The following is a 14,714-nucleotide window of genomic DNA, read 5'->3' on the forward strand; positions in this document are numbered from 1 at the left end:
TGTTGAATAAAATAGCATGAAACATTGTCTGCTCGGATAGGAGCTCGTGGATATTTTGCTGTTGACTTCAAATTCATGTAGAATTCCACTCATGCTGTTTCAAGCTAATTGGAAAGTTTTCCTGAAAATTTCTATCAAATTTGGAAATTTTTTTAATTTTTTTTTTACCAAGGGCTTTCTCTGTATTTAACTAGGTAAGTTTGTATTTTACTGTTTATGTTTGTCATCATACTGTCTCACTGGAGAGGCATCTCAAATTCATGTTGCTGTTGACTATGGAATTGCTCCTCTCTCCATGACTCCTAAAGTCCTATGAGATTTTATAGCTGTATCAAATAGCTATCTGATCAAATTCTGAACTAAAATATGAATGTGTCATATGCTTTTTGCATCTGCATCCTTTGACTTGTTGTTATTAGTCCTCACTGGTGTAGATACATACAGATTTTCTTGTTTATTACCTTAATGACATTTACTATAGTTCAAGATACGTTTAGCAAATTGTAATTACTGGTATTTCTTTATATATAACACAAAATTAATCAGTCCATCTTTTCCTTTCCAATTCCTTAGATATGATTCTGGCTCTCCCTTAGCTTACAAAACATAATTACAAATCATTCGGTAATTTTATTAGTGAATACCCTGAAGACTATGGGATGCATATCTTCTAGACTGGCTCATCTTTATATATTCTGTTTCTTCATGTATTCCCTTACCTGCCAGATCACCAGATACAGTGACATAATCTTCATTACTTAATTATAATTATTAGTCAAGGGGTTTCTACCCCAGACATATAACTTCCAAGCAGTCTGTTGAACAGATTAGCAACAGGTTTAAAAAATAAACCATTTGACGCTGGGGATATTACCTGTTAGTCACCTAAGAAGAACAGTAGGAGAATAAATACCCATTTTTTATTTGGAGAATGCTGTGTAATGAACAAGCACAAAGAATGAAGGCTGTATATGCATCAATTGCTAAAATTTATTCACTTTTGAATGCAGTTTAAAGTACTTTTAACATATCAATTATGCAGGCATATATAGGTATAAAAAAAAGTTTGTATGTTCCTTATGTGGGCTGGGGCGTTTCTTGGAGGGAGGAAATTTAAGTGGGAGGAGGAGCTTGAAATTCCAATGAAATCTAATTTGCAAGCAATTTGCACTAGCAGCTATAAATTTCACTCGAGAGATTTCCAGGTGTTTGGTGCACATCTATACATAGGGAACATTTCCCCAGAAATGCAACTGAATTTTCATTTTCATTTCTTGGTTGCAGTACAACGAATCAGAAGCCTTATCTTGATGCAGGGTATTTGCGTCCCTACTCTCTGTGAATCTTTACTTCATGGATGCCTCTTTCGCTTTTGCATTGTCCTTGTTTTTCTGAAAAGAAAGCAGACGAAGACGCTTTCTACTAATGAGTTACACTAAGACCCTGCTGAATTTCCAGACATACATTTCATGAATGCACTTGTCTTTTATAAAGTTCTTTAGTTTATTATACACATTATAGCATACTTGAAACCAGAATCCTTGAGCTATGGGCACTGTGCATTCACAGCACCATCAAAATCATCCCGGTTTAAATGGAAAAGGTGGGCAAAGGAGGATTATCTCCTTCTTTGCCTTGGAAACTGAGACTCAGAAAGACTTTGTTTTTTTCAGGGTCACTGAGGATAACAACTGTGGCAGAGTCAAAAAGTTATCTCTTGACTTTGTGCCAGTTTGTGCCAGCTCCTGTGGAAGTCCTGTCAGCAGCATTCTGATCTTGTATTATTCTTGACCTTCCCTTTTTTCTTTTCTGGCAGAGCCTAAATGTCACAAATTGTCACAGAGCTAAGTAGATCTTACAGCTAGGCTGGACTATCCTATGCAGAATTGTCTGTACTGAAAGTGAGAGTTTAGTCTGGGTCTGTTTAATAGGTAATTGGAGTAGGCAGCAAACCGAAATATATGTGATACATTCCACTTCTCCATGCTCCTGGTTGGAAGAGCAAGAAATGAGTAACTAACGAGCAGAGCTTTAGAGTCGACAGAAAAGTTGCAGCAATATGTAGAGCTTTCTGTGACCTTTTCTTTGTCAAGGACATTTTAATCCTTAGAGCAACAAGCGCCATGTCTGTACCAAGCCTGGCCAGGAGAAGCCAGCATGATCGCTGCGCACAGCAGCCGAGTTGGAAGCTGTCTTGATAGGTTTCTTGATGTCCCAGATTGTTGGAATGAAGGTTTATAGTTCTGCCCCTATTTTCAGCAGGTTTTATCTCCTCCTACAGGAAGAAATTGCCAGACCAAGACAGGGATTTGTTCCTGCACTTTATGTCAACATTCAGTCTAGGAAGTTGAAGTCTTCCAAGGAAGCAACCAAGTGAGTTTTATCTTCTCCTCGGTGTCTACAGCAGCTTCTCTAGAAAGCTTTATCTGTTTAGGGGATTTAGAGATTAACAGCATGGCCAGAGTGTATTCTGTCTCTGGACACACAGATTAAGTGTGAGGAAATATTGGCTTCCCCTCAATTTTTATCCTTCCAGCTCTAGATTCGTGATGAATAAGGGGAGGGGGGGAGGCGCACAGGGGAGCGCAATGAGAGACGGGTGCTGCAGCGTCAGCTAGCTGGGTTTCTGTGTCACAGACCAGCCATCAGGGACAGGATTGCAGAGAGTGATGGAGGGTTTATTACTGACAGAGCCTCTGTCTTTACCCTTTTGCTCTGGACAGTCATGAATAAACAAGTAAAATTTGAACACTGTGAAAAATAACAAAATGCCTTTCTGAATTTTAAGAGCCTCACGTGCTAGTTCAGAAGAAAATGATCCCAGCTGCCAGCATTTCCAGGAGTCCCAGATATCTCCTGCAATGCAATTATGCAGGCTCAGTAGAAAACTATTCTGCACATTTGGAGCTAAAGGACAATATAATAAATGACTGCAGTGAACTACATTGCTATTGCATCAGATTGCATCTGAATCCACTACTAGTGGGTTTTCTGGTGCTGGAAATCTGCCCTTCAGGATCTCATTGTCCTCTTGTTTGTTTGCTTACGTCCTCCTTGATACTGCAATACCAGTGTGAGTCCAAGGTAGATTAGAAGCAGCTGTTTTGTAGCAAACAAACAAAAGCCTTTGTCTATTAGCCGTTATCACTTTTTTCCAGTGGGGAAAAAAAAAAAGCCAGCTGTCTGCAGACAAGCGAAACTTCATCAAATGGTTGAACTTTTCACAAATGGAAAATTTGGAGCTTGATCCAGGAGTGATTTCAGGAAAACCTGGCATTAGCGGAGCTTCATTTACTTTGGGGAACAATGCTAATTCCTGCAGTTCATGATACAGACTGTAGCTCTAAAATCTCTGAATATCGCCATGAAAATATTTCAATTTTATTGTGCTACTTCTCACTTGGAGTGTGTCAAAGACTTCTACAAGCCTGACAAGAATATATTGAAAACATAATTTCAATAAATAAGCAACATAACATAGTAGGACTAAAGCTTGAAAGGGAAAAACGAAGTGCAAAACTGTCTGGAACAGTGGAAAACTAAAATGTAAAACAACTGAGTCTAGTCCTAAAGGCATTTTTTAGTATATTGAAACGCTTCTCCAAATCTCTATGGCTACAGAGGACCAGGAATACGAGGCGATCTCTTCTGCTGTGGGTTTCCCACTCTCACTCACAGCAGATGCATGGAAAGATGCAAATGGGATTTAGAAACCCAGGCCTTAATTTACTCCTGTAGATTTAATGACTAGATGTAAAATGTACTGTTGGCATGATTCTCTGAAGAATAGGTGACAAAATGTGAATGTCATAATCTTAATCTTCCTTTCACATTTTCTTGGTTTTTAATTAAAAGATGGAGAAATGTTAAAAAAAAAAAAAAAAAAGACATCTTTCTTCACTACAAGATATCACCCTACCACAAGGTCCAATTAAAATATTGAATTATTATGCTCAAGACATTTTGTTTTAATTTATATTCATAGACTCATAGAATTGCGAACATTGTTCTTGAATATACATCTTTTGGAATATGCACTTACTCTGTCTTCTGTGCAGTTTAATGTAGGTTTGATTTTACAAATAAAGTTAAGTTTGTATCTTAAATCCAAAAGTGGTGATATCTCTTAGGTGCAGGTTCATGAGAACTGTGAGTCAGGTCATCTAACTAACTGTAGCAAGACCTTAATGTAACCCGAAGGTCAGCCAAGGTTAGAGGAGAGGGCTTCTGAGCTTCTCTCAGGCTGCGAAATACAGACGCAGTAACTGACAGCTACTGGCTTGAGCAAAAGCATCCCGAGGAGTACTACACTTTTCTGCCTGAACTTCTGAACACAACAGTTACTCTGTCAAAGGTCCAAAATGATAGTAGACACACATACACATACACACACATATGTGTCTATATATACATATGTATCCTTCCACACTAGCTAATTAGCTTCTTAGGTTTTGAAAACTGCTCGTGAAGTCTTCTGTTAGTATTGAAGACTTTTTTTTGGTTTTCTTTGCAGTCATGAAGCTTTTTGTCTTGGCTTTTTCTTTCCTTTGGCACATTCAGGTTTTTTGCCTTTCTTTTCCCCTTGGTCTTTGGGCTTGTCTGCTCTAAAATTAAAATAGTATTAATAGTTTAGTCCTTCATTCTATCCATGAATCAGCTGAACAGTTGTGCTCTTTCTGTGATTTGATAATTATTAAAAATTATTTTAAAGTTTTATACATATATCTTTGCCTTTAAATTCATTGTTTTGACTAGACTTTAAACTCAGGCTTTTCTTGTGGGTTTATTATAACGTTTTATAGAGTAATGTGTACAAATGTGTAAAAAGCATATAGATTTTAAAAAGAGATTGTAGTGATAGAAGTTTCTTCCAGGTATCAGCTAGCAGCAGATCCTGAGAAGCTGAATCCAAAGGTAAGAGAATGGCTGCTAAGAGCAGCCTTAAGTCTCTCATGACTGGAGTGAAGGACCAGATTTTCTTCTGAGATGTGACGTGACTATGGACTCAGATTCTCTTTGATCTTCTGATGCTGTTCAACCACTTTAGATAACCACTGATGCTTCTCTAGTGCACTGGAAATCCTGTAGTAAAATAATGGTAATACAGCGGTTCTTTAGCCACTTCTGGGGCTGTTACTAAGGATGCAGGCAGAGGAACAAAGGTATCACCACACTTGTTGATCTTTGCCTGCCATCTAGGTCCATACTGCCACAGTACGAGTTAAGCTGATTTAGTTAACAGTAAGGAGAGAACAAAAGCAGTTTTAACGCTGGTGGTGTTACCATGTTGTAGGTACTCACCTAAGCATTATGTTACGCAGAGTAATTGCAGGCTGAATTAGGTCACGCTTCGTCACATGGGTTATTCCAAATTGAAGTTCCTTCTGTTTGATTGTCCTTGCAGCAGCAGCAATGCACTTTAATAAATGAACAACCTTGGGCAACATTTCCAGAAATGTCTAAAAACTACAAAATTAGTCAATAGCAATTCATGCAGCCTATGACAGAAGTGCTACTATTGTCAGGGAAACTACAGAGCCTGTGACTACAACTCATGATTTAATCTGAACAGTCAGTTGAACATAAAACAGTTGTAATAATATTTAAAGCATAATATCTGATACATGTAAGAGAGACAGTCCAGATTCGGATGACTAACAAAAAAAATAAACTATTACATTAGAGACATGAATTACTTTTTTAACTGAGGTAACAAATTTTGTAGGCAGTTCTTAAAACTTGCTTGTACACAAATCCGTTTCTCCTGCGGGGGATCCAGTTACTCTGTTTAGGTTCCAGGCAAAGAGCTTACAAACTGTCTACAAATCTACAGTTCCCAGGTGATAAAGCACGGAAAAAGAGTACTGACTTACTCCAAGTGCTCTGCAGTGGTTTGAAGAAACCAGTGTGAATCCCAGAAGCAGTTAGTGGACCGTGCTGCTTAAACGAATATGCCCTACAAAATTAGTTTGGGTGCAAGCTACAAGGATGCAGCTACACTGTCACTGGTTCCAGACACACTTCATTTGCAGTTAACTGAGCTATATTTGGACTGTTTTCCACTGCACAATGTACAGCATGTCCTGTTTGTACAGTCCTTAGCATAATGAGACCCTACTCTTGATTGGCCTCTAGACTGCGCAGTGATACTAAAGATAAATATCAGGGAAATAAATGATCACTTAACACATTTGATATATTTTCTCCAGCATGCAACAGCAATACTAATAGGTACACCAACACAAGCAGATTCTGATGTATGCTATATATTTTTAACAGAATTGGCTTGATCTAGACATTTCTGGCACCATCTTCTACTGTCTTTCATCATTTTGCAGTGAAGTTATGTAGAGTACTCTAGATTTGAGGCAGCTGTGGTCTAGTATTAAAAATAATGTAGAATAAAAACCTAGTTTATTAGCACACTTTAGACAACTGCTGTGCAAACAACTGTTTGTTTAAAAAAAAAAAAATCACTGAATAGACGGAACAAATAATTTTTGTCCCAGTCTTCATATGCTGTCCGGCAAAACAAATGCAAGTCTGGGAGAGAAATTCGCTTCCTCTGCTGCCTACTTTTTCATACTTTAAGTTTATACATAATTGTTTTGGAAAAATTAGTATCACAAAATAAGACTACTTAGAATTCCATTGATGTCCTTTTTATGATAAAGTACTTGAGTTCTGCAAAAAACAGGTGAAGTAAATTCAGATATGGTAGAGGTCTCACCATAAATTAATCACTGGTACTTATATGCCAACATTTCTATGACCTCACCTGAAAGGAGGTTATGGGACAGAAAGTAATAAGACTGGTAAAGGAAAACTATTGTTACTTCATTTAGCTGAGATCTACTAAAAAACTTAAATTGTCTCCATTCTTATTGTGTATTAAAATGGTGCTGAGAGGTCCCAACCAGGGCTTGGTATTAGAGAGACGTACTATAAGATTTTCTCCTACAATTTTTCAGACAGTCAGAGCAGGAATAGAGAAAGAGGAACGAACTGGGGAGAAATTCTACAATGGGTCATAAAACTGCTGTTAAATCTGTGGGTGGCATTTGCTAACAGCATAGTCTGAAGTGAGGAAAGGGAGAACTGCTGAGGAAGGGGTATGAAGAGAAAGAAGAGAAGATGGTGAGTGAGAAGGTAGCACGGGTGGCAGGCAGTGAAGTGACTGTAAATAACCAATTGTTAAAAAGAAAACAATGGTGAAAGTAAAACTACAGGAGGGAAAAATCATACGCTGATATCGTCAGTGGGAGCCTGATAATTCCTGCTGAAGCCGCTTCAGTAGCTTCATGTGCCAACCTTGATCTTCAGACAGAAGAATGACTGCCTGCTGTTACAACAAGCTTGGTTTGGTTCAAGGTGAACCATGTGTGCACTTTCAGGATGTTTTATCTTACCTGCCTTCAAATACAAAAGAAAGATGGTGTCGACTTCTGTGCCAGCTTAAAAGTATTCCTATTGATAAACTTTTAGTAGTCATCTCCTGATAAGAGTTAAAAAACCCCAAAATCCACAGTCATGATTAGAGTTGCATTATATAAAGTTACGTCTATGATTTACTGAGTACTTTCCAAGCACAGGAGAAACAATATTTTTCTCCCCAAACATCAAAGAGATTAAGACAGACAGCTCTCAGCAGAGGCCACAGAGGGAGCAGCAAAAAAAAGGAGTAAGATTTTTTACTCAGATAACTTTGCTGGAAAATAACTCTTTTGAAATACTTTAAAGTTTGTAGATTTGGTGAGGCTATATGTGAAGATGTTGCCTGACATCTTGAGTGTCTTATCTGGACTACCAACACATTCTCTTTCCTGAACTTAGAAGATCCAGCTCATCTCATATGCAGGCAAACTGCTCCTGCAGAAGTTATTTCTCTAGATTACAACTTCAGTAGCTCACCTTTTGCTTGCCAAGCTCATCTAGTACTGAGGCAGGACCCTTTTGCATATCATCCTTCATTCTGTGTCTTTGAAAACAATGTTAAAGTTAAGCCCATGATGTCAGGGTTGATGCTTTGCTATCTGCAGCCATGAACAATCAACCTGGGTACATGGCAATGAGTAGCCAGTAGTTTGTGCAAGTGATCAAAATCAGTTTTGCCAACAGAGATATTTGGGTTGTTTGGAATAGCACTTAATCTGAAAAGATAATTACTGCTGTCGTCTTTGTTGTGCAACTAAAATCTATGGAAAGAGAATCATATCACATCACTTCCCTCAATAACATACAACTGGGTGGGAGAAACTGGGTTGAACTAGTCAGACCAAAATAACTTTGGGAGGAGTGGAGGACTGGTCCATCATGTCCTGATTAGTTTAATGTTGACCTGTCTCTATGGCAGAGTTTAACAGGTTCCAGTAAGGACTTCCACCCAGCACGCACAGCCGTAATTACTGTGGGAGGGTTGGAAGTCCCTGTGTGTTTACAGGCTCTGTGTGGTGTCTGTTCATAAAAGCAGTAATGCTGCTCTCAGTGGCTACAGACCGGACTTCCTGAGCACCCCTCCAGTGCCCCATTGTTAATTATGAAAAACAAAAAGAGGAATGGGATGCACTGGGTGGAAAATAGGATATCTGAGGTTTCACTGAAGAAGTTGGTTAGACTTGCAAGTGGAAAGAAGCAAAGAAGATTGTTGGCTAAGATGCTGTGAATGCCTTATTTATGTAAACCTGTAAATAAAGGTTGTGTTTTCTTCTCCCTTAAAGCATTAATTTTGTATGTATAGTCATCGCTTCTGAGAGGTGAACAGTCCCATCTCTCATAGGTTCAAACTGCGACTGAACAAATTTCCTGAAGATTAATCCACTCCACTGAGGGTTATTAAAACTCAATGATACCATCTTTAACATGGGGTGTTCCTGAACCACAACTTCTCAGAGAGTTGGAGGTTTACCTTCCTTCATTGGTGACTATTATTAATGCTGCATCTTCATCCAGATGCTCACCCTTAAATAAACCTCTCCTCCCTCCCCCCCAAAAAAGACATCCCCCAATATACTCTTCTTCCTTCCCAAATAGATGAGGATTGGGAAATAAATGGGGGAGAAATCAGAGAACGACAAACAAAAGGAAATGGCCTCAAGTTGTGCCAGGGGAAGTTGAGATTGGATATTAGGAAAAATTTCTTCACCGAAAGGGTTATCAAGCACTGGAAGAGGCTGCCCAGGGAAGTGGTGGAGTCACCATCCCTGGAGGCATTTAAAAGATGTGTAGATGTGGTGCTTAGGGACATGGTTTAGTGCTGGACTTGGCAGTGCTAGGCTAATGGTCGGACTCGATCTTACGCACCTTTTCCAACCTAAATGATTCCATGAAAAAAAGAGAGGAATAAGGAGAAATAGCATAGAGCATTGTCCATAGCAATCACCGTCTATGGAGCAAGAACTCTGGTCTGATCCAACATACATTCTCATGGTGTAGCTACAAAGCTCTACCAATGTAAGTTAACTTTTGCTTTTCTCAGGAATGGTAATATTTTCTTTTTCCAAGTAGACAGTTCATCTGGTAGAACAGAGGAAATAAACACTGCTCCCAGTCTGCAACAGGCCCTGTGAAATTCAAGCTAAATATAGAAGTTGCACTGTGAATCCCACTGGCTTTTGACACTTGGTTAAACAAGGTAACTGTGCAACAGGAAAATGGTGTCATTAAAGGGTGAAAGACTGCAATTGTAATTGAACAAAAAGTCACAAAGAATTTCTATGGGATCCATAATTTTGGATGCTACACATCTACAGTGGTTATGCTTTTTGGTCCCAGGGTAGTTTATAGGTCTCACTGGTGAAATGATTTGAAGGTCAGAAACGCAGCGGCTGCCAGCTGCCGGGGTGTCTCTGTGCTTTAGAAACTGGGTTTGATTTCAGAGTTTTCTTCAGGGCAGAGAGCCAGGACACCCAAATACCCATTCGGTTATTTTGCGTGTAAGCCGGGAATCCAGGCTGCTCTGCCGCCGCACTGACGGGAAGAGTCACCCTCCCTCCCCCGTCTGAACTCTTCTCCTCGGTCAGCGACACGGCGGCGCGGCGCGGCCCGTGGGGGGGTCAGGCCGGCCCGCGGAGCCCAGCCCCGAGGGACGCTGCCTCGGCCGCGGCTCCCGAAACTCGGCGAGCGCAGCGCTGCCAAGGTCGCGCCGAAACCCGGCAACGGCGGAGGAGGAGGAGAGGGGGGCGGCGGCGGGGCGGTGCCACGCCGGAGCGTGGCGGCCCGGGCCCTCCCCCGCCGTCTGGAGGCCGCTGCTCCGCCCCGCCCGCCCGGCCCGCGGCTGCCGGGAGCGACTCCATGCTCTCGGCCCGCCAGTGCGCAGCCGCGGCGGAGCCCAGCCGGGGAGGAGGAAGCGGCGCGAGGGGAAGGAGGCCGAGGCCGGCGGAGGTGGCGGCTCATGGCTCCGCGGACGGGCGGGCGGATGAGGCGCGGGTGTGCGGGCCGCTAGCGCTCCCCGAGGCGGCAGCTCCGGTGGGCGAGGCGCGGCCGGCCCCTTTCGCGGCGGCGGCTCCGGCTCCGTGTCGGGGGCGCGGCGGTGGCAGGTCCGGCTCCTCGTCGCTTCCCTGCGGGCTGGTGTTATGGCCCCTTGGGGGAGCGCAGAAAGCTCCCCGGCTTGGAGGTCAGCGCAGCTTCTGCTCCTCGTAGTCTCTTGCTGCGGTAGGTACCGGGGGAGTGACGCCACCCGTCCGCCTTCGTCTCCCGGCCGGGAGGCGGCTGCCTGCCGCGGGGGAGGGGGAACAAAGCGGCCTTTCTCCCGGCCGGCCTCCGGCAGCGGCCCTGGCCGGCTGTAGGGTCCCTCGGCCTGCCCCGGGCCCTGGTGCCTCCCGGGACCCGGGCTGCCTCTGCTGCTACCGCCACCTTCCTCGTGGCGGCCCTGCTGTGTCCCCGTACTTCTTCCCAGCCCCGTCCCCCCCTCCGAGCTCGGCTGCTCCAGGACTCGCTCCGGTTTGTTTGGGTTTTTGTATCCGTGGGGGTGGGCGGAAATCTCCTCAGGGAAGTCCTTAAAACTGAGGCTGGGATTTGGCCCAGCTGCTCTCGGCTTTCTCTCTCGCAGATGTATGTTACCGAGAACTCCGGAGTTGGCGTGGGGCCGCGCAAACAATCCAACCCCAAATCCTCTGAGTCACGAATAATCCCTGTCTGTGGATAATGGGGATGCCTGGGAGATGTTCCACGTCCGGCTAGGCTGGGACAGACGCGGCCTGGGGGCAGGACGAGCCCCTCGGACCGGGGGGGGGGGGGCTGGTGCTGGGTGATGAGTTTGTGACACATCAGCGCAGGCCTTGAAGCCCTTCCGGGGACCTTTGCTGCTGCTCAGCCTGCTTTCAGTTCATACCCGAATGGCATTTCATTTATGGCTATAAACCCATCTTCAAACAGAACTGCCAATGAGAAATACTCGTGTAAGTGTGTTAAGGAATGCATTTATGTTGGTTTTTACAGTATGTAAATGGCCCAGTAATAAATGATAGATCAAAACATAGATACTTGACAATGAGCGTCATCCCATGTTTTCTCATGGAGTTGTGTTTGTTTTATGAACTCGAGCAAATGTTGTGTCTGTGGGTCCCCAACGCAAGAAGCAGCCTTTGGCACGGAGCGGGACACGTGCCTTGCTCAGGAGAGGACAAGAGTAGGGGCCCTGATTTAGCAGTTTCTTAAGTAGGTCCCCTTGCTTTAAATGTGTGGTCGAGCATATGAAGTTGGAATGTCTTTTACTGTTTAGCAAAACAAAACTGGGGCCAGAACATCAAGATATTTAGGATTTGTCTGTGCAAAGGGCTTTGTCCAGTAGATGCCTGTGCTGCAAAGATCAGTGCAAACACTTAAGTGTAGATGTACCACGTAAATTTGTAAGAACATTTCATATTTACACGAGTAAAAGTAAGGTAGGCTTCTTCAAACAGAGCTACAGTTACACCAGTACGCATAACTGAATAGTTACGCTGGTATGGTTTAATATTTGAGGGAGCCTACTTGTATGAACAAAGTGAGGTACTGACCAATCTTTTAAATGCACACAAAGTCAAGGAAAAGGGTTTTAATGTCTCTTATAGACTTAAAAATTTGCTGTGTCAAAAGCTAAAGTGAAAGCACAGCTGGAAAGGAGTTGGCTAATGTACAGCAGGAAGTGGTAGGGAAAGTCTCAAGTCTGGATATATTAAGCTGTCCTTATGTTTGCATGCTTAATGTACTTGAGAAATTTAATTTCTGTGCAAAGGTTTTTAACAAACACTGTATTCAGTTTATTATGCTTGCCACAGAATCGAAGTAAAAAGTCAGAATGGTAATTATGATATACCTCATCAGCCTGACTTCAGTAGATAGATTCAGATTGTGATGCTGTAACTTAGGCAATATTGTCAGCATATCCACTGTAAAAATGTAAACCACAAGCACAATCTTCAGTTAGAGAAAAACCAACCGAATAAAATTCTCGCTGAATAACATTTGTCATAGACCTTTAATCAAAGCTTTCCAAACTGCAACAAAGAATGAAGGCTCCATAAGTTCCCTCTGCCTTGCTGAGAAACACATCGCCATCATTATTGCCACTGCCAGGAAGGAGAAGCTGCTTCCAATTTCGATCAGTGTGCTGCCTCATCCTCATGAGGGATTAGTTTCTAACAGCTTTTGTTATAGATGTCTGAAGTTCTGACCAGTTTCACTGCTCAAAAGAAAGGAACTTTCTCCTCCTCAGGCTAGAGCATCCGAAGTGAAAGCAAGCGTTAAAGAAAAGAAAGCAAATGCAGCAAACCCCTATTTCTACCTGTCATTTTGGTTCCTCCTGTTTGTTTCCTTTGGGAGAAGGAAGTGGGAATGAGAACTATTCCCTATTAAAGCATTTAACCTTCCTGTACAACTGCTTTTAGCTCTTCTGAACTAAACTGATTTAATATCATCATGAATTTGATTAAGGCACTTCTGACAGCAGTGCTCTGGCCTGTGATGTTGATCCTGAGCACAGCCTTGTAGGTATCATTATATTACTGTGTTTTAAGGCTTTGAATACAGTAGGCAGTGCTCAAGGTAAATGCACGCTTGGAAAAGCAGTGGTGCATCGCTGTGGTTGCCTTCCATTATGCAGTTGCAAAGCTATAATATCTCGAATTTTCCACTAATTAAAATACTAAATTTACCAAGGTTGATATGTGGGCATTGAGCTCTCCAGAGAATGTTTCTCTGTTTCCCTGTAGTTAGTGAATTTTTCAAACCTTCCTTCTGAAGATGACTATAATTATAAAAATTTGAGAAGGAGGAATACTGATGAGTGAAATATTGGAATAGCACTGACTTAACGAGAATTATAGCTTGGTAGGGTGTTGGGCAATGGTATTTGTCTTAAATATATATGTCTGGCCTTCCTGTTGGCTTGAGAGTTTTATATCCAAGAAAGAATTGATTGTACATGTGTCTATATAATCCTGGCATGGCTTGTACTGGGACAAATATGAAGACATTTCTGCATATCTCAAAGGCCTTGACAGTTATCTGAGTTCAAAACAAAACCATATGTGGTGCAAAGTAGTTTCTTTAGGGGAAAAAAATAATTTGAGAAATTGGTCCTCTTCTTGAGGGCAATGTTTTTCAAAACAAAGTTTGATGATTGATCGGCTGGAAATCAAATGAATCTTACTTGTTTTCCTGTTAAAACATAAGCTTGGATTGGAGAATCAAATTCCTAATGTTACTGTTTTGTATGATTTTTATTTAACCCTTGGCAGGATGATGGTTTATATCTTACTGATACTGTGATGCAGCATTTTCAGGACCAGTTTGGGAGGGATTGGTGTTCCAGAGCAGAGGTTGAGTTATAAAAAATCTCTGAGGTGGTACAGTGCAAGAGCTAGGACATGCATTCCTTCGGAATGGAGTCTGGAAGTGTGGGTACTCAGCTTCTTCAGATTTCTGCAAAGTCAAATATTTTTATAGTCTTAACTGTACTTGTCACCATGATATATCAATTTGAATTTCTGTCCCACAGAACAGAAGACTACAGGAAACTTTTATAGTGTTTTGTATAGTTGGTAGTAGTCAATGCAGTAGTACTGTAGGTAAATTTCCCTGCTTCTGGCTTTACCAGATGTAATGAGTATCAAAGAAAAGTATTTAGTAGGACAGCAAGACTGAAACAGTCCAAAGATACATGTGGGGGTAGATAGAGATCAGTCTTAATTCTCCTTATCTCCAGGATGGGTGTGGCTTTAGTGAGTACTTCTTGAAGCACCAACAACTCAGAAACATTAGCAGAGATCAGAAAATTATTATTCCCAAAAACTGTAATTGAAACAATGTTGTATGTTCTTACTGAGACTGCAATGCTATTGACATTATTCTGGCCAGTTAAAGACAGACATATTACACTTATGTAAGCTTTAAAACACTTAGTTTTGGGTTAGAACCATTCCAGGTTTCTGTGGTACAAATGTTGCTTAACATTACAACGAGACTATGTATAAAATTCATTGTTCATTTGCTTTTAAGATAAAGTAGGTAAAATTGTCATAAAAGTTCACCAGTCATCATTACTTACCATCATTAGCAAACTGACATGTATGAGGAAGAATAAGTAATTTTTCAGGTTCATTCACCTTGTTTGAAAGAATAGCCTGAATCATGTAAGCAAATAAAATCTGCCAGCCAGTTTATTTAATTTTCTAAAAAAAGTTGAACTATAGAGCCAGAACAGACTGTCCTAAAGGAATGGCTTGGCTCAATAA

At 41.7% G+C, this 14,714-nt stretch overlaps 1 protein-coding gene and 1 long non-coding RNA gene across 2 annotated transcripts in view; both read left to right on the forward strand.

The window, feature by feature from the left end:
* LOC142600710 (uncharacterized) overlaps positions 1 to 2,344 on the forward strand; it is a 48,465-nt gene extending 46,121 nt beyond the window's left edge. The window contains exon 3 of the long non-coding RNA XR_012834270.1: positions 2,282 to 2,344. This is a non-coding gene — a long non-coding RNA (uncharacterized LOC142600710). The remainder of the gene's footprint in view (positions 1 to 2,281) is intronic.
* Positions 2,345 to 10,264: 7,920 nt separating this feature from the next.
* Positions 10,265 to 14,714, forward strand: part of LRP12 (LDL receptor related protein 12) — a 52,634-nt gene continuing 48,184 nt past the window's right edge. Inside the window, exon 1 of the mRNA XM_075743508.1 lies at positions 10,265 to 10,650. Within this exon, the coding sequence (XP_075599623.1) occupies positions 10,572 to 10,650 (79 nt within the window). The 5' untranslated portion in view covers positions 10,265 to 10,571. The remainder of the gene's footprint in view (positions 10,651 to 14,714) is intronic.

The sequence above is a fragment of the Balearica regulorum genome, chromosome 2, assembly GCF_011004875.1.
Source record: "Balearica regulorum gibbericeps isolate bBalReg1 chromosome 2, bBalReg1.pri, whole genome shotgun sequence".
In the NCBI taxonomy this organism is placed as follows: Eukaryota; Metazoa; Chordata; class Aves; order Gruiformes; family Gruidae; genus Balearica; species Balearica regulorum.